This window comes from Neofelis nebulosa, chromosome 13, assembly GCF_028018385.1.
Source record: "Neofelis nebulosa isolate mNeoNeb1 chromosome 13, mNeoNeb1.pri, whole genome shotgun sequence".
Taxonomy (NCBI): Eukaryota; Metazoa; Chordata; class Mammalia; order Carnivora; family Felidae; genus Neofelis; species Neofelis nebulosa.
This window is the reverse complement of record NC_080794.1, coordinates 57,478,385-57,496,948: the sequence shown is the minus strand read 5'-3', so window position 1 is coordinate 57,496,948 and position 18,564 is coordinate 57,478,385. Positions and strand designations below refer to the sequence as shown.

Below are 18,564 nucleotides of genomic sequence, written 5' to 3'. Positions count from 1 at the left end.
AAAAAATGTTTTTTTTGAAAAGGAAATCTCTCTTGAACTCAGTCCACTATTTGTCTGACACGTTGGACAATGTCAATGCGAGATTACACAGATTCTGCTCCCACCTAAGACATAGAAATCTGTCAAAGAAAAAATGAGATAAACTACACAACTTTTCATGAGCACATCAGAGAGCTAAGGTCTCAGGGCAGCTGAGTTCTCTCAGGAAAGACAGGACTTCCTAAGGAGAGACAGGGATGAGCAGTAGCTGACCTGTGGTAGAGCCTGTGAGGAGGAGACACCGGATACCATGTAAACATGTAAGAAGAAGTCAGCTAAAAGTTTAAACAAATTGCCAAAGGCTTAATATGAGCCAACAAGAAAGTATAGAATCTCTAGGAAGTGCAGACACAGTGGGAATTTGCACCCACTAGCCGGGTCTTTACAGACTTTACCAGGTGCTCAAGAGAGTCTGGAGGCTGGGCAGAAGACCAGAGACAGCCTACATCCATGATGCAGGCCCTGGGAAGGGAGGAGCCTTCACTACACGAGAGGCACGGAGCCCAGACCCTTCTTCCTTATAGACAAAAGCCACAGGGAGAAGGGCAGAACCATCCTGGCTCCTAGGGAACAGGTAAAGACCACTGTGATTGAGATAAAGGTGAAAACAAACACAAACAGAAAACATCCACTCCTAGGGGTGGGGCATGACACTCTTCCCTGCAAAGAAAGGGCCAAAGATATGGTCAGAGTTTGGCGACCCCAGGGAGGGACGGGATCACTGAGAAAGCCCAACTCCCCTAAGACATGGGACACAGGGCCTGCTTAGAAGTAAGGCTGGACCTGCCCAACAGAAAACCCTCCTCAACCTCCACCCCAGCCAACAAACCCCAGGAATCAAGGCATAGCATCCTTCCCAAGGCAGAAGGGCAAAAATGTGCTTAGAGACTCTTCCATGGCTCAGGCACACAGGGAAGGCTGAAAGTGGAGAATAGAGCAGAAATATTGAGAAAAGCCCTCCAGCAACTTAGCTCTCTGCCCTCCCCCCATTACAAGTACTGAAAGCCAAAATTCTAGAGAAAATTTTGAAGGCATCCAGAGAAAGAAGACATTAAATGCAGAAAAGCAAAAATAGGAATTACCTACCAGCCCTCTTGTTAGAAACTGCAACCAGAAGACAAAAGAGTGACATCTTTAAAGTGCTGAAAGAAAATAACTATCAACCCAGAAATCTATACCCAATGAAATATCTTTCAAAAATGACAAAACAGAGAATTATTTAGAAACCAAAACTTGACAGAATTCATCACCAGCTGTCCTGTACTATAAGAAATGTTCAAGGAATTTCTTTAAGCAAGAGAAATATATATGGCATTGTAAACAAATAAATGGATTTACAAAAACAAGTGATCTCTGGAAATGGCTAAAATGAAAATAAATAGGAAGACATTCTTTCTCTTATTTTTTATCTAAAAGATAAATGACACTCATTTAAAAAAATATAGTAGTAATGCGTTGTAGTTCTATTGCAAATATAAAAATAAAATGGAAACAACCAGAAAAGATGAGAAATAATTAAAAGTATGCTGTTGTTTGGTTCTTAAACTATACTTGCATCAGTATAATGTTTTTGAAAGTAAACTGATTAATTCAAGATGTATATTGCAAACCTTTGGACAACAACTAAACAGAAGTTTAATGGCAATAAAATAGATTCATAACAACATTTAATTAATTCTAAAAGAGGCAGAAAAAGAGGAAAAAGGGACAAAGAACAGAGGAAACAAACAAAACAACCAGCAAGATTATATATTTAAGACCAATAATAAAATTAAATGTAAGCGTTCTAAATAAGCTAATTAAAAGACAGATTGCCAAGGGCATCTGCATGGCTCAGTTGGTGGAGTATCCGACTCTTGATTTAGGTTCAGGTCATGATCCCAGGGTAATGGATGTGAGCGCCACATCAGGCTCCCCACTTTCTTAAGGTGGAAGATCACTAACTCAGACAGGAGCAATGTTAACTATGGTTGCTGCTTATTTTCAACAAATGCCCCCAGGAAAAAGGCTATATTCACTGAGCAAGGTCAGAGTCAGGTCAAATAAAGACAAGTCCTGTGAAGGGGGGGGGGGGGGTCTCCAGAGAATTGCCAGATAGGTCAAATAATGACAGTTATTTGAGAATGGTGTTTTCAGAAAGCTCCAAACCTATTCTATGCCAGTCAGTGGCTGCTAGGCTACTGGTTTTCACTATGATCGTGGGACTGTTGGTTTTCAAGGCTAATAAGAAGCTGGGGAGAGTGATGAGAATAGGTCAAGTTAAAATCCCACAAAGCTCATCATTCTAACCAAAATATAGCCTTTAAAAAAATAAAAAATAAATGCTCCTTGGATTATTCCAAGCCTTTGGTTTATTACAAGAATTCTAAAAAATTTTTCTCTTGACAAATTTTCTCAGTGTCTCCTTGCTTTTATGGAGGACTGTTTTCAGAGGACCTTACTCTACCATTCCCACTGACTTTACTTTATTCATTACTTTGAAGCTGTCATTCCATTGTCTGCTTCCTTTCTTTCTACTGCAAAGTCAGCTGTCAGCCTAATTGTTTTTCCTAGTAATGTCTTTTTTTTTTTCTAGTTACTTATAAGACTGTTTCTTTATTGTTGGCTTTTAGCTGTTTGACTATGGTGTACCTAGGTGTGACTTTATATTCACCCTGCTTGAGATTTACAGAGCCTGAGTCATTCTCTCTTCTTCCTTTGGAGGCTCTAATTACATGTATGTTAGATCTTTTCACCATACCGTTTCTTTTGTTTCTGTGCTTTTGTCTTGTTATGTCTAGTGTAGCTATTTTCTTCTAACCCATCATCCACTTTTAAAAACTCCCTTTAGGGGCACCTGTGTGGCTCAGTTGGTTAAGCATCTGACTCTTGGTTTCAGCTCAGGTCATGATCTCACGGTTCATGAGTTCAAGCCCCGCACTGGGCTTCTCACTGGCAATGCAGAGCCTGCTTGGGATTCTTTCTGTCTCTCCTCTCTCTGCCCCTCCCTTCCTCACTCGTGCACATGTGCGCTCTCTCTCTCTCTCTCTCTCTCTCTCTCTCAAAATAAACTTAAAAAAAATCACAGAGGCACCTGGGTGGCTTATTCAGTTAAGCTTCCGACTTTGGCTCAGGTCATGATTTCGTGGTTCACAAGTTCAAGCCCTGCATTGGGCTCTGTGCTGACAGCTGAGCCTGGAACCTGCTTCAGGTTCTGTGTCTTCCTCTGTCTCTGCCCCTCCCCCACTCATGTTCTGTCTCTCCCTCAAAAATAAACATTAAAAAAATTAAAACAAATTCAGCAATCAAAAAGAATGAAATCTTGCCATTTGCAACTATGTGGATGGAACTGGAGGGTTTTATGTTAAGCGAAATTAGTCAGCAAAAGACAAATATCATGACTTCACTCATGTGAGGACTTTTAAGATACAAAACAGATGAGCATAGGGAAGGGAAGCAAAAATAATATAAAAACAGGGAGGGGGACAAAACGTAAAAGACTCTTAAATATAGAGAACAGAGAGTTGCTGGAGGGCTTGTGGGAGGAGGGATAGTCTAAATGGGTAAGGGGCATTAAGGAATCTACTCCTGAAACCATTGTTGCACCATATGCTAACTAACTTGTATGTAAATTAAATAAGGGGCACCTTGGTGGCTTAGTCGGTTGAGCATCTGCCTCCAGCTCAGGTCATGATCTCACAGTCTGAGTTTGAGCCCCACGTCGGGCTGTGTGCTGACAGCTCGGAGCCTGGAGCCTGCTTCGGATTCTGTGTGTCCCTCTCTCTCTGCCCCTCCCCTGCTCATGCTCTCTCTCTCTCTCTCTCAAAAATAAATGAAAACATTAAAAAAAAAAATTTAAAAAAATTTTAAAAAAACAATAAATAAAATTACTTAAAAAAAGTACGTATTGTATAACAAAAAAATTAAAACAAAATTAAAATAGATTGTAACATTTAAGAACTTTTTTTCCCATCTGCTAATTAATTCTACCTACAATATTAATGCCACTATGATTCAATTACCTCTTCTATTTTGAATGGATTTTTAGGCCAAAATCACATACAATGAATCATTTTAAGACTTACTGTTCTCATTTCTCAATATACACAAATATTGAATAATTATATTGAACTATTATATGCCAATTATGTCTCATGAAAAAATGAAAATTTTTAAATAAAGTACATAACTCAGTAGCATTTAATATGTTCACAATATTACACAACCATCACATCTATCTAGTTCCAGTATATTTCCAATATCCCAAAAGAAATCTACATACTTATTAGTCACTCCCATTTCCCCTCTCAATCAGCCTTGGCAATCACCAGTATGTTTCTATGAACTTACCTGTTCTGCATATTTTGTAGAAAAGGAATCATAATCACACAATATATGAACTTCTGCATCTGACTTCTTTCACTATATTTTCAAGGTTTATTCACACAGTATCATGTACCAGTATTTCATTCATTTCCATGGCCAAGTAGTAATCCATTGTATGTATATACCACATTTTGTTTATCCATTCATATGTTGATGGACACATAGGTTGTTTATAACATTTGACTATTGTGATAGTGGTGATATGAACATATATGTACAAGTATTTTAAGTGGATGATTTTTTTATTTTCTCTTGGATAGGTACCTAGAAAGGGAATTATGGGTCATACAGTAATTTTATGTTTAACTTTTTTAGATACCATCAAATTATTTTTCTACAATGACTGAACCATTTTACATTCCCACAAGCAATATATGAAGGTTCCCGTTGAACATCTTCACCAATACTTGTTATTTTTTGTTTTTACTATAGCTATCCTTTTGGATGTAAACTGGTATCTTTCTGTGGTTTTGATTTGCATTTCCTTGAAGATGACATACACTTTGATACTTTCAAGATTCTGTATTCAGCTTTAGATAGTTTGAATATATAATGTCTCTCAGGGGCGCCTGGGTGGCGCAGTCGGTTAAGCGTCCGACTTCAGCCAGGTCACGATCTCGCGGTCCGTGAGTTCGAGCCCCGCGTCAGGCTCTGGGCTGATGGCTTGGAGCCTGGAGCCTGTTTCCGATTCTGTGTCTCCCTCTCTCTCTGACCCTCCCCCGTTCATGCTCTGTCTCTCTCTGTCCCAAAAATAAATAAAAAACGTTGAAAAAAAAAAAATTTATAATGTCTCTCATTGTGAATCTCTTTGAGTTTCTCCTGTTTGAATTTGTTAAGCTTCCTGGATGTACAGATTCAAGTGTTGCAACAAATTTGGGAAGTTTTCAGGCATTATTGCAAGTATTTCTGCCCATTCCCCTCCTCTCCTTCTGGTACTCCCTTTTTGCAAATGTTGGTATGATTCATTGCACTCCACAGGTCTCTTAAGCTTTATTTAGTTTTTCCTTCATTCTTTTTTCTTTCTGCATTTTGGATTAGACAAATTTCAATTAACCTGGGTTCAAGTTCACTGGTTCATCCTACTGCCTCCTCACATCTGCTATTGGAATCCTCCAGTGTTTTGTGTATGTGTATTTTCATTCCAGTTTTAATACTTTTCTGCTCAAAATTTGTGTGGCTCTTTTTTTTTAGTTTCTTTACTAATATTCTGTATTTGTTGAGACATTGTCCTCCTGAATTCCTTTAGCTCTATGAGTGTATTTGAGACAGTTCATTTAAAGTCCAATGTTTGTGTTTCATAAGGGATGGTCTGTATTCCTTTCTTCTGTAAATGGGCCATACTTTGTTCCTTTGCATACTTCTTAGCTTTCTGTTAAAAATTTTTTGGTATTATAATGTGGTTCTCTGGAAATGGGAGTCTTCTTGCCTCAGGGTTTTTGTTTGTTGTTGTTTTGTTGTTGTTACAGCTGTGGCTGTAACCATTTGTTACTTACCTAAACTATTCTCGAGTATCGATTCTTTGACTTCTGTAGTCTCTGAGGTCTCTTTTTGCTTGCATAGTAAGCGGACAGATTTCCTTGAATACCAGTAACCAAGAAATAAATAAAACAAGAAGTAAAAAAAAAAATTAAGGAAAAAAAAAATCCTTCGAGTCTTTACAGATTGACTGTGTTGGAACACACCTTCAGTGCTTAGCCAGGCCATTTAAAATCTGCCTTAGTTTTCACTATCTGCTTGTGCTGAGCCTGGAGATCAGCCAGCAGTGAAAGCTTAGGGTCTTCTCTAAGCATGTAAGTTGGCCTGGACATGAGTGGCTTTCTCAACTCCCCAGTATACGTAGTCTTTGAAGGCCTAATTTCCCTAAGAAACTCTCTCCTTTTTTTCCCTCTCAGGCTTTACGTGCTCTGTTATTTACCTCAGCTGTCATTTTTTGCCCCAGGTAGCAGCAGGGCATTCATTGGCCTTATATTTTTGAGAAATGCCTGCCACTTTTCCACCCTGAGTTGTGAATTAGATGAAACAAAGGCAAGTGCCTTGCTTCAGTCCTCCAGATTGCCCCAGGCAGAACAATTTTTTGAGAACAAGAGGTCCTTTACTCCTTCAGGACCAGTGAACAGGGTCCCCACTCGGAGAATGTGTTTGCCGTCTGTCTTCACCAGGGAGCTGGGAAGGGGAATGGAGCAAGAGCAAGTAAAATAACAAAGATTTCCTAGTTTTTTTGCCTTTTCTTGATTCAGCATTTGCTTTGTTGCTATAAACCTAGTTCTGACAAAGTTGTTTCTGAATGGTTTTGCCTCAGGAGGAATGAGTCCTTGAAGCTCCCGATTCTGTTTTTGCTGATAGGTTTTTTTTTTTTTTTTTGAGTGCTTGATATTGTATATGAAAACCTGTAAAGCTGATTTAAGGCTTGGGATGTTAAAATTCTCTGGTGATCTGGGCGCACTTGGCTAGCTGTCAGTGGAGAATGTTACTCTTGATCTCAGGGGTTGTGAGTTAGAGCCCTACGTTGGGTGTGGAGCCTACTTACAGTAAAAAAAAAAAATTTTAATTTTTAAAAAAATTTTTTAAGTTGAGTCATACGTTGGGTGGCTCAGTTGGTTAAGCACCCAACTTCAGTTCAGGTCATGATCTCACAGTTCTTGGTTTCGAGCCCCACGTCGGGCTCTGTGCTGACACCTCAGAGCCTGGAGCCTGCTTCAGATTCTGTCTCTGTCTCTTTGCCCCTCCCCTACTTGCACTCTAATGTAAAATAAAACATAAAAAAATTCTCTAGTGATTTATTTTTGCTTGTCAGTTGCATTAGCATTCCTAGGTAACTTTAAAATGTCAGAGAACGGATGACTTAAAGCTGGACTTCAGGCCCTGTGAGGGCCACTGTTTCTCATTAATCCCTTAGAGTACAACTGAAAGCCTGGAATGTTTACCAAGGCCCTTCTTCCTTGGTGGTGCCTGTGTGGAAGTGTGTTTTAGGAATTTTAGAACTTGCTGAACTCTGTAAATATAATACATATTAGCTACACTCTATTTTCAAAGTTCTCTGGGTTATAGGCAGAAATTAAGTGTGGAAAAGACTCAGCACAAATTGGAGCCAACAATTTGTTTGTCAAGTAGAAATGAATGCCTTCTTCATCTTATCATCAATGGAAGGAGTGAGGTGAAAGAAATAAGTAAGGAAGTAAATAATAGGGCAAACAAGTTAATGTAGAAACCAAATTTATTGATGGATTTACTGAGGGCAGATTATTTTCTTAGATATTATCCATAGGTTATGTTGACATCTGATTTTGCAGAGAAATTGTATCATTATTTTTATTAAGATAATTAACACTTCTGAAGGTAAATTTAGTTCCTTGAAGTAGCACGTTTTCTAATCTCTAATAGGGCTTGGCTTTACTTAGCTATCACAATCAAATCTCTCTAAAGTTATGCACTTAAGTTGATGTGGTCACCAAATGTTTTCTTTGTGTATATTCCTTCTTCTAATGTGCTGATTCTTCATGCTGAAAAATGTCCACTTCCAGAAATTTGGCTGCTAGATCAAAACTGTCAGGACCCATCTAAGGGTTAAGATTTCAGTAAAGAAAAATATACATATACATATTTTATTATATACAAAGAACAAAGTTTCAGATGAAGGTAAACAAGAGGATAGAAATTATCATCATAATTAATAGCTTCAAAAAGCCCTTTTAAATCACTGGGACCTCTGCCCAAGATACAGGCCACATAGCCATTAGTCAGAGCTCTTGGTAGTTCTCCCAAAAAAGTAATCTATATTCTGGAGAAGCTGGCTTCTTACAAACTCTGTGGGGGCTAATGTGTTAAGGCCTCATAAAGAAAGGAGTGCTTCTTCATCTAGGGGGAAACAGACTAAAAATATTGAAGGAAGGAATGCTTCTAGGGTTATGTTCATTGTTGATAGTAACTTTAGGCAGAGCCACAGAAAAGTGTTAAAGACTTCTAGATAAAATTCAGGCTATCTCATAATAAGAATAGATACCATTTTGTAGCTCTACAGATGGTTTGGTCGCAAATGAAAAAGGAGAAAATGAGCTGAGAATGCAGACTGGAAAAGTCTAGGGAAGGAAGCAAGCAGATACAGACATAATTCCATCGTATCAAGAAAAGAACGGAGATGGTCCTTCCCAAGACCAAGTTGGCGGTATTCACCTACATAAATTCAAGCCTAGAAGAACACTGCAACTTTTATATATGTGCTGCCTAGTGATATACCAGAAAGGGCTATTTTATATCAAAAGCTAAAAATACACATTTACTGAATGCAAGTCTCAAATAAAACCCAACTTAATGTACAGTGAACTACAAGAATGACAGAAAAATGGGCAGACATATTAAAGTCAACTAAATTTACAGTATTGCCTTGATATTTTCCATTCGTTTTTCATCTATACATAAGGCTCAAGTTCTGGAGTTATAGGTTTTATTTTTCATTTTTCTTAAAAATAAAATGACCAATCCGCAAGTTAACTAAAGATTTATCTGGGCTCGTAGAGGTAATCTGCTCCTTGTAACAGAATGCTCTGTAGTTTCTTCCACTTTAGACCTCTCCACTGAATTAATGCCCCTGTTTTCTTTGTCTTTTCCATGTGATTTTTTATGCTGTGAATATTAAGGGAAGAAATTAAGTCAATAAAGTAACATTTTACTTTACATATTACAGATATGTTATTACATAACATAATACACATCAGTTACACTCTATTTTCAAAGTTCTCTGGGTTATAGGCAAGAAATTAAGTGTGGAAAAGACTCAGCACAAATTGGAGCCAACAATTTGTTTGTCAAGTAGAAGAGAATGCCTTCTTCATCTTACCATCAATGGAAGGAGTGAGGTGAAAGAAATATTAATTCTCTGCATGATTTTCCAAGACAAAATTATAGATTTTACTATAGGGCAGTGGTTCTCATCGGGGAGCAATTTTACTCCCCAGAGTACATTTAGTAATATCTGGAGACATTTCTGGTTGTTAAAATTGTAAGGTGCTACTGGCTTCCAGTGCAGAGAAGCCAGGGATGCTGTGAAACGTCCTGTAATAACAAGACAGTCCACCACGACAAAGGATTATCCAGCTCAAAATGTCAACAGAGCTGCTATTGATAAATCCTGCTCTAGGAAAATGAAGATTTGATATCATGCAACAATAGGCAATTCTATTTTAAGCAGAGAATCTGATATATGGCTACCTTGAGGTGTTTTTTTAAGCTGTATTTTACCTTTTCTTTTAAACATTTCATATTTCTCACTTGGAAATTGTATTTCATTGGAATTCTCATACTTGCCCATAGAGAGCTTTAAGAGACCAATGACATCCATTGCAGACCCAGTCATCCATGCTGAGACAAATCATACATCAACTTTAGAATTTCAAACCCAGAAAATTTCCCCACATGAGACTGCTATCAGGGAAAACATAATTTTCAGACTTCAGCTGAAGGTCTAAAATCCAACCCCAAATCTTTTCTGGTACTGTAGGGACTTCCCTGCCACAGCTGAACCACTGAGCCTCGCCTTCAAAATATCATGAACGGTAGTAATGAAAGGATTTCCAACCAGAGATTAAGTAGTCACTAAGGTTCTCTTTTCTTAAGTTTCCTTCTTTCCTTAACTTTATAAGACAGAAGAGAGGGCTGAAAAATGGAAAGAAATATATTTAGAGTTCTCTAACAGTAAAGCAAAAGGTAGGAAGGATTTGGGGATAAAATTACCTTGAGGCAGACATAGAGGAACTGAACAGAATCTAAGCTAGAAGTTTTAACCAGCTTACATGGGGGATGGAGAATTTTTAGACCTTGGTGGGAAGACCCCTGCAAGTCTATTAGATACAAGCACATACATTTATCACAAGCAGCATTTCAACTGTAAAATGTAGACATCAATGTCTTATGTGGGAAAATCCCTCCTTTACAGACTGCGTCTAGGCTCATGTCTTCAAAACAAAGGGAAAGGTACTGGGCAGTTTATAGTGCCATGCTCCCAACAGTGTTGAAAAGGGGTTAGGAAAGGTTACAGGACTTAAGTGAGCAAGATCAAGGCAGGTGAGGGGCTCAGAAAACATGGGGGAATTCTTAACAAGAGAAAAGCCTCAGGTAGGAGAACTAAAATAACGTGAGAGGCCTTCAGTCTCTCAGTCTCTTAAACCTCTTGGCCTTCAGAGTCTGAGTATGGGCAGAGATAGGCTCCAGGACATCCATGTCAAAGGTGGAGGGAAGAGAGAAATGACTGCTCTTCATATCCATCTGAGAATGTAGGAAGTGGAAAGGGGATAAATACAATAGCTAAAGAGTACTATCTGGGGATGGAATGAAGTCAAACTTTGCCTCCATTTATCCCATAGAAAACCCCTGACCAATTATCAGATTTGTGTAAATAGTTTAAATCAGAAAAGTTAACAAGCTATCCCAAAGGAATGACAAAATATTTTTCGGTTTCACCCACCAAGAGTAGCACTTTCCTTCACACTGTACAGCCACTGACTTACATCAGATGTGGAAGGATTATCTGACAGGATATAATCAGGTACCTGGAAAAATGGAATCCCACCACTTGATGAACAATCCACGCTAGCATCTATAGATGGCTCTTGACTTGGAGGTTCTTCTATTGAGTGCCCTAGAACTGACTTTTCTTCATCCAAGTCCTAAAATAAGAAGGTAGATTAGTGATTAAGTCCAAGGACTTAAAAATCTTCACAAAAGTAAATGCAGTTTTCTTCTTTGAAAATAATGCAACATCCATTGCATAAAAGTTAAACCTCAACAAAATTCGTAGAAACTCTAAAAAATAATGAAAATAATCCCAAATGTTTTCTCACAGAGAAGTACTTATAATAGTGTTAAAAGTAGTAATCTCAGCATAATGGGATTACAGTTTAATTTTTAGTTTATATGTTACTTTATGACTTCCCAACTTGTCTATAATTACTATAGTTAAGGGGTGCCTAGGTGGCTCAGTGGGTTAAGCGTCCAACTCTTTTTTTTTTTAAGCTATTTATTTATTTGAGAGAGACTGTACAAGTAGGGGAAGGCAGAGACGGGGGGGGGGAAAGAGAGAGAGAATCTCAAGCAGGCTCTGCACCCTCAGCACAGAGCCCGATGCAGGGCTCCAACCCATGGGCCCTGAGATCATGACCTCAGCTGACACCAAGAATCAGATGCTTAACCAACTTGAGCCACCCAGGCACCCCTTGAGCACGGAGCCTGCTTAAGATTCTCTCTCTCCTTCTCCCTCTGCCCCTCCCCTGCTCACTCACGAGCATGCTCTCTCTCTCAAAAAAAATTAGTAACAATAATTACTAGAGTTAAGAGCACAGATTGTGGAGCTCTTGTAGGTTCTAATTCCAACTCCACACTGACGTAGGACAAGATACTTCTTAAGTTTCCTCACCTATAAAATGTGGATAGTACTAGCATCTACTTCAAAGGACTACTTAGAGAATTAACTGAGTATATATATTTAGGTAAAGTGCTTAGAACAGGCTGTCACATAATAAGCACAAATATCGGTTGTTATTATTATTATGACTTTAATAATTTTAAAATGCCCAGATTAAAAGAAACAGACTGAAGGGTCAGACGACTACCATTAATGAGACAGGGTAGGATGTAAGGGCAAAGAATAAAATTCTTCACATGAAGTTGATAACAAAAGGAGTTTATGTGAGAGATCTAATATTAGGAATGCTTTAAATTTTACCTGACTGATCTCTTCCTTGTTGTTTTCTGAACAGTTTAGCATCATTAACAGCTCAGGTTGCTTCCTTTTCAACTGATCAAGGAGCTGTTCACGTGGTTCAGTTCTCACCAGGGTTGATGGGTATAAGTAATTTTTCCTCTGTGGTGTCGTACCTTTAGCAGATTATATAAACGGGAAAAGAACTGAAGTGTGGGATTTGAAGAAGATTTTTTTAATGCTAAAATGTATACTTCCAAATGAGTCTTATCTTCCAAAGATATAGCCACTACCCTACACGGGATGGCCGTGTGGGTGTGTGTGTTTATGTGTATGTATACATGTATATAATACTCCAAAGTATGTTATGTATATAGCTTTGAAGTATAATTTCATACCATGAAACCTACTCAATGATTAATAAATTGACAGGGTCCACAACCCTCAATGCAATGCAAATAATGACTCAATTCTCATACTATTAAATAGTCTGTTATACTTTCTTCCCTAAATCATGATAGCCTACACTGATCTTTGCCATCTGACCTCTCAAAATGGTGATTCCTAAATGCCAAAAGTCCATGACAAAATAAGAGGTACACATAAGAAAATGCACAATGTGGTATGGTTTTTCCACTAAACTAAATTTATTTAATTACATTCCTCAATTTTTGGTATTAAAATGCCCTGATACAAAACAGTGCTAGATAGATGGTTGCTGGTTTTCATTTGCTTTTAAAATGTCTTCTCTTAACAAAGCCAGTTCCCTAAATGTTTGTAAAATTTTATTGAATTGGGATGCCCAAATTTCTACAAGTACATGTCACTTGTATTGTGACACCTAATCTTGATTAAAGCTATTTTAGGGTCCCAATTTTTCCATTTGAGTTGACTACAGCGAGATGGTAAAATCCTATCAGGCAACACAGGACCTGCTTCTTATGAACATCTGGCACAGTACAAGGTTGACTTCAACTTTAAAAATTTGAACCATTCTATTTCCCTTTGAAATTACCTGTTGGGATATCCAATTTCAGATCCTGTTGTAGAAAGCAATTAAGCTTAGTCAAACCAATTTTTATGGTTTCATTAAATTCTAGACTTTGTGTCATTAATTTTTCTTCATCAGTAGTTATCTGATCAAAAAACATATTACGCTGGTTCTCATTAGCTGCTTTATGTTCATTTAACTTTTCAGTAATCTCTGAACTTGAAGCCTCACAACCTTGGTTTACAACCTGTAAATGATGCAAATGAGCTTTCATTATTAAAATCGAAATTGTCAAATATTTTATTCAATATATTATTTCCTCTTACTTTGAAATTTTCCACAGTAAAGTTTTAAAAACACATAAAAAAGTAGAGAAAATAGTATAATTAACCCCCTTGTGTTGACTACCCAATCTCAGTGTTTATCCATACATGGGGTATAGCTCAAATAAGATTAACCACTTCCTCTTCATCTTCCCATAGAATTATTCTAAAGCAAATCCTGTATGATTTCATTCATTTACTTCAGCATACATCTAAGAGTTCAGAGTTTTTTTAAGACCACTCTCATATCTAAAAAATTTAACATTGATTTCTTTATATCAAATGTCTAGTCAGCGTGCAAATTTCACAAATTGTCTGAAACGATTTTCACAATTCATTTGTTTGAATCAGAATTTATCATTAGATTTGGTTGATATGCCTTTAAGTAGGTGATATATAATTTATCACCCAAACTGAGATGCTCTTCAGAGTGAAAAGGGCTACTCTTAGTTATAATTACGTCCAAACAACTGATGTCAACAAGGACTATTCCAGGCAAACTAGGACTTAAGATCCTTTAGTCTTAATTCTCTTTTGATATAGGAGATCTTTCTTCATACTTTTCCCTTTGAAAAGTTTTTCTTCTTCAAAAAACTAGGTCTTTGCTCTGCTATCTCAAATTCTGGATCTGGTCAATTGCCATCTCTACACTGTATTTTCATATGTTTATCTATACTCTGTATTTTCTACAAAGTAGTGAGATCCAAAGGTTTGATGTAAATCAGGTTTAATTGTTTGGCAAGAATATTTTGTTGGTGATGCTGAAAGCACATAATGCCTAGTTGTGTCTCTCATGTGAAGATTAATCAGTTGAGGTACCTGGCTGGCTTAGGTAGTAGAGCTTGTGGCTCTTGATCTCGAGGTCATGAATTCAAGCCCCACAGTGGGAGTAGAGTTAACTTAAAAAAAATAAATTCTAGGGGCACCTGGGTGGCTCAGTCGGTTAAGTGTCCGACTTCGGCTCAGGTCATGATCTCGCAGTTTTTGAGTTCGAGCCCTGCGTCGAGCTCTGTGCTGACAGCTCGGAGCCTGGAGCCTGCTTCGGATTCTGTGTCTCCTTCTCTCTCCGCCCCTCCCCCACTTGTGTTCTGTCTCTATCAAAAATAAGTAAATGTAAAAAAAAATATTTGGGGGGGGAGGCGCCTGGGTGGCTCAGTCGGTTAGCGTCTTACTTTGGCTCAGGTCATGATCTCGTGGTTTGCGAGTTCAAACCCCGCGTCGGACTGTGTGCTGACAGCTCAGAGCCTAGAGCCTGCTTCAGATTCTGTGTCTCCCTCTCTCTCTGCCCCTCCCCTGCTCATGCTCTGTCTCTCTCTGTCTCAAAAATAAATAAAATATTAAAAATAAATAAATAAAAATAAAAAATTTTTTTAATAAAATAAAATAAAAAAATAAATTCTAAGAAAAGATTAACCTAGGGGCGCCTTGATGGCTCAGCTGGCTGAGCATCCGACTTTGGCTCAGGTCAAGATCTCATGGTTCGTGGGTTTGAGTCCTGCACTGGGCTCTGTGCTGACAGCTTGGAGTCTGGGGCCTGCTTCAGATTCTGTGTCTCCCTCTCTTTCTGCCCCTCCCCTACTTGTTCTCTTTCTCTCTCTCTCTCTCTCTCTCTCAAAAATAAATAAATAAACATAAAAAGAAAGATTAATTGGTTAAAAAAAAAGATTTATCCGTGAGTTTGAATGTGGTCACCCTATTAATTATAAAGTTCTCCTGGGGCTCCTGGGTGGCTCAGTCGGTTAAGCGTCTGACTTCGGCTCAGGTCATGATCTCGCAGTTTGTGGGTTCAAGCTCTGCATCAGGCTCCGTGCTGACAGCTCAGAGCCTGGAGCCTGCTTTGGATTCTGTCTCTCCCTCACCCTCTGCCTCTTCCTGACTCGTGCTCTGTCTCTCTCTCTCTCAAAAATAAACATTAAAAAAATAAAGCTCTCCTCTCCATCAGTTTGCATCAAAAGGTATAAGCAGTCATTAATGTCCACAAGGGTTATCTCACTAGAATTACAAAATGGTGATTTTCCAATTCTGTCATTTCTTCTGCATTTTATTAGCTGGGATTCTTCTATGAAACCCTTTTCTCCATCCACTACCCTGCTAAACCAAGATAGAATTCTTTTCGGAAAGAGAGATGGATGCTCAACTCTTTCCCTTTATTTACCAGTTTTCAAAATAATGCACTGCTTCCCTAGCATGATCCAAAGGAGACCCAAGAAATTTGTATGAATTCACAAGCCTTAATATATTTAATGTATTTTAATCTATTATAGCAATTATTCTTTTTGATACACAAACTGTACCATCTTTAAACAAAGAAGTGTCATCAGGTAGACTCCTATCTCTTTTTGATACAACCCCACTAATCTTGAATAGCTCTCTTACTTTCTAGTATGACAGGATCTCTAGGCTTATCTGGTATATTTCTGGTTTCAAATCTGAACTCACCTATTTCTCCATTAGCCCTGATTCCTCTTGGTAAAAATAGCTTATAAAGCTTAAAATACTTACATCCTTTTACCCAGTTTCTGAGAATATTAGTAAAATCCTTTTATGACACAGAAAGAAAAACCAAGCCACAAAGGGCTCATGTAAGTATTAGGATCAAGCAAACACCCAAACCTATCAAGTATCCTTTGAACAATCAAAACAGTATCTTAAAGCAATAACAGGTTTGAATTGCATATCCAAATAGAGTGCCCTTAACTGAAGGAACCAATAAGTCAAAAACCAAGGATAGATACAAGACAGATCAGATACATGTTAAATAATTTCAAGCTCTGGGGGACATGATACTAGATCTTGTATAAGCATACCAACTCTTTATGCTTAAAATTTTAATTCATTATTTTAATTTTTTTAATGTTTTTATTTATTTTTTGAGGGGGGGGGAGGGTAGAGAGAGGGGGCGGGGAGAGAAGATTCGAAGCCGGCTCTGTGCTGACAGCAGAGAGCCCAGTGTGGGGCTTGAACTCACAAACCGTGAGATCATGACCTGAGCCGAAGTCAGACTCTTAACTTATGAGCCACCCAGTCACCCTAACCATTCATTATTTTAAAATATCATCTGGGGGAGCCTGGGTGGCTCAGTTGGTTAAATACCCAACTCTTGGTTTTGACTCAGGTCATTATCTCACAGTTAGTGGGTTTGAGCCCCACATCGGGCTATGCACTACTGGTGCAGGGACTGTTTGGGGTTCTCTCTCTCTCTCCCTCTCTGTCCCTCCCCCGTGCACACCCTCTCTCAAAATAAACCTTAAAAAAATAAAAATATCTGTTTTCAATCCAATTCTTATCCAAGAGTATTTAATTTCCTGATTATCACTATTCTCTCCAAAGTAAGTTCCAATTACAAAGTTATTACCTCCAGTAAGTTCTGAAGTTCTTCTTTCCTTATATTTAAGCAAGATACCCACTGTTCAGAAAAAGAAAGTGTGCTTTTGTTCAGAGCCTCACATCTCTGTTCAGTCTCTTGAGATACTAGTTCCAGGCTGCTATTAAGTTTATCACAGTGTTTCACAGACTCTTCAACCAGTTTTGTACCTTCTTGGTTAAAATGTCTGAGTTCCTGTGATAAGCCATCACAATCAGCACAAAATTGTGTATTATATGAGGTTGTTTTGCTGATTATATCCTTAGATTTCCTATAGAAAAAGAGAATAACATTGTTAAAAATGGAAAATTAAGACTCAAAAGATATATAACTTACCCAAGATCACACAGTTCAAAAATGGCATATCTGAACCCAGGCAGTCTGGCTCCAGAGCCCATGTTCTTAATTAATTTTCTATATTGAAAATGGATGCTTTAGGTGGTGTCTTTTCATAGCAGATTGATGTATCTGCCATTAAGTGACCTTTGGAAATGTCTCTTTTCTCATAAAACCCTTCCCAGCTCTCCTCCAGATATAATGCTTTACTTTGTACCTCTTAGAGTGATGACTATACTAAAAATAAAATCTATCTATGTGTTTCATTCCTCCTAATAGATTATGTTATCTAAGGGCATCACCTACAGACTCTAGTCTAATTCCTAAAGTGTCCACAATCAGTCTAGCACTCTGTTCTTAAGCAGTTTTGCCTTGCCTATGACATTAAATACATCATAAAAATTATAAATGTTACCAAACAAAGTCAACGATAAGGCTTTTAATAATTAAGAAGATTATATGGGATGTGACAAACTATACACCTGGCACACACAAGTACACTGCAATATAACCTTGGTGTAAAACTAAAGTCCTCTTACAGGACTACAGAGTTAAACTTTGGTGAATGAAAGTTACCCTCTATTACCACTAGGTGGTACACCATGTGAGGAAACCAAATGAGGGAGTAACTATTTTGAAAACCAAAGTTCAACTATAGGTTAAATGGAAATGATTGAAAAAGGAAACGAAATTCAAGTAAGAGGCTGGAGACCATCAACACAAATCTAGTCCTTCAAGCAATCACAACCTGGTAGGAAGATGAAATTTATTCATAAGTGACCATAATCCATGATAAATACCAAAGGCACTGAGTGGGTCTCAAACTTCAGGATACATAAACCTCACCTAGATTCCTGGGCCCTCCTCCTGGCTGATTCTTTTACATGGTTCCTGGACCACACTTTAAAAAACATTTTGAATAAATGTCAGGAAGACAGGAAAAATGGCTTGCATAGGCCTTAAAGAGTATATCATAGTTTCCTTCCCATTTCAATCCTACTCTAGTATTCCCTTCAGAGCTATGGAAGAAGCCAGAAGTCCTGAAGTTTAGAGACTAGGAATTAAAAGTAGGGAAACTTTCTAGATCTAGAATCTAGAAAGAAGAATTCAGAATGGGACATGATATAAGGAATAGGATCATCAACAGAACTGGAAGACACATGACAGGAGTTAGGTAGTAAAACAGGTGATAGCTAGAATTCTAGAGCAGCACTGTTCAACAGAATATAATGTGAGCCACATAAGTTAACATAATGTAGCCACATTAAAAAAGAAAATAGGGAACTGGGGAACGCCTAGGTGGCTCAGTTGGTTAAGCACCAACTCTTGATCTCAGCTGGGGTCTTGATCTCAGGGTGGTGAGTTCAAGCCCTGCACTGGGCTCCATGCTGGGTGTATAGCCTACTTAAAAAAAAAAAAAAAAAAAAGATAAAGCAATCAGCATAACAGTGTACTG

At 38.1% G+C, this 18,564-nt stretch overlaps 1 protein-coding gene across 1 annotated transcript in view; it reads right to left on the bottom strand.

The window, feature by feature from the left end:
• Positions 1-7,600: 7,600 nt before the first annotated feature.
• KIF11 (kinesin family member 11) overlaps positions 7,601-18,564 on the bottom strand; it is a 44,776-nt gene continuing 33,812 nt past the window's right edge. Inside the window, exons 18-22 of the mRNA XM_058697166.1 lie at positions 16,764-17,043; positions 13,110-13,332; positions 12,119-12,270; positions 10,947-11,063; positions 7,601-9,024 (exon numbers count right to left, since the gene is read on the bottom strand). Of these exons, the coding sequence (XP_058553149.1) occupies positions 8,893-9,024; positions 10,947-11,063; positions 12,119-12,270; positions 13,110-13,332; positions 16,764-17,043 (904 nt within the window). The 3' untranslated portion in view covers positions 7,601-8,892. The remainder of the gene's footprint in view (positions 9,025-10,946; positions 11,064-12,118; positions 12,271-13,109; positions 13,333-16,763; positions 17,044-18,564) is intronic.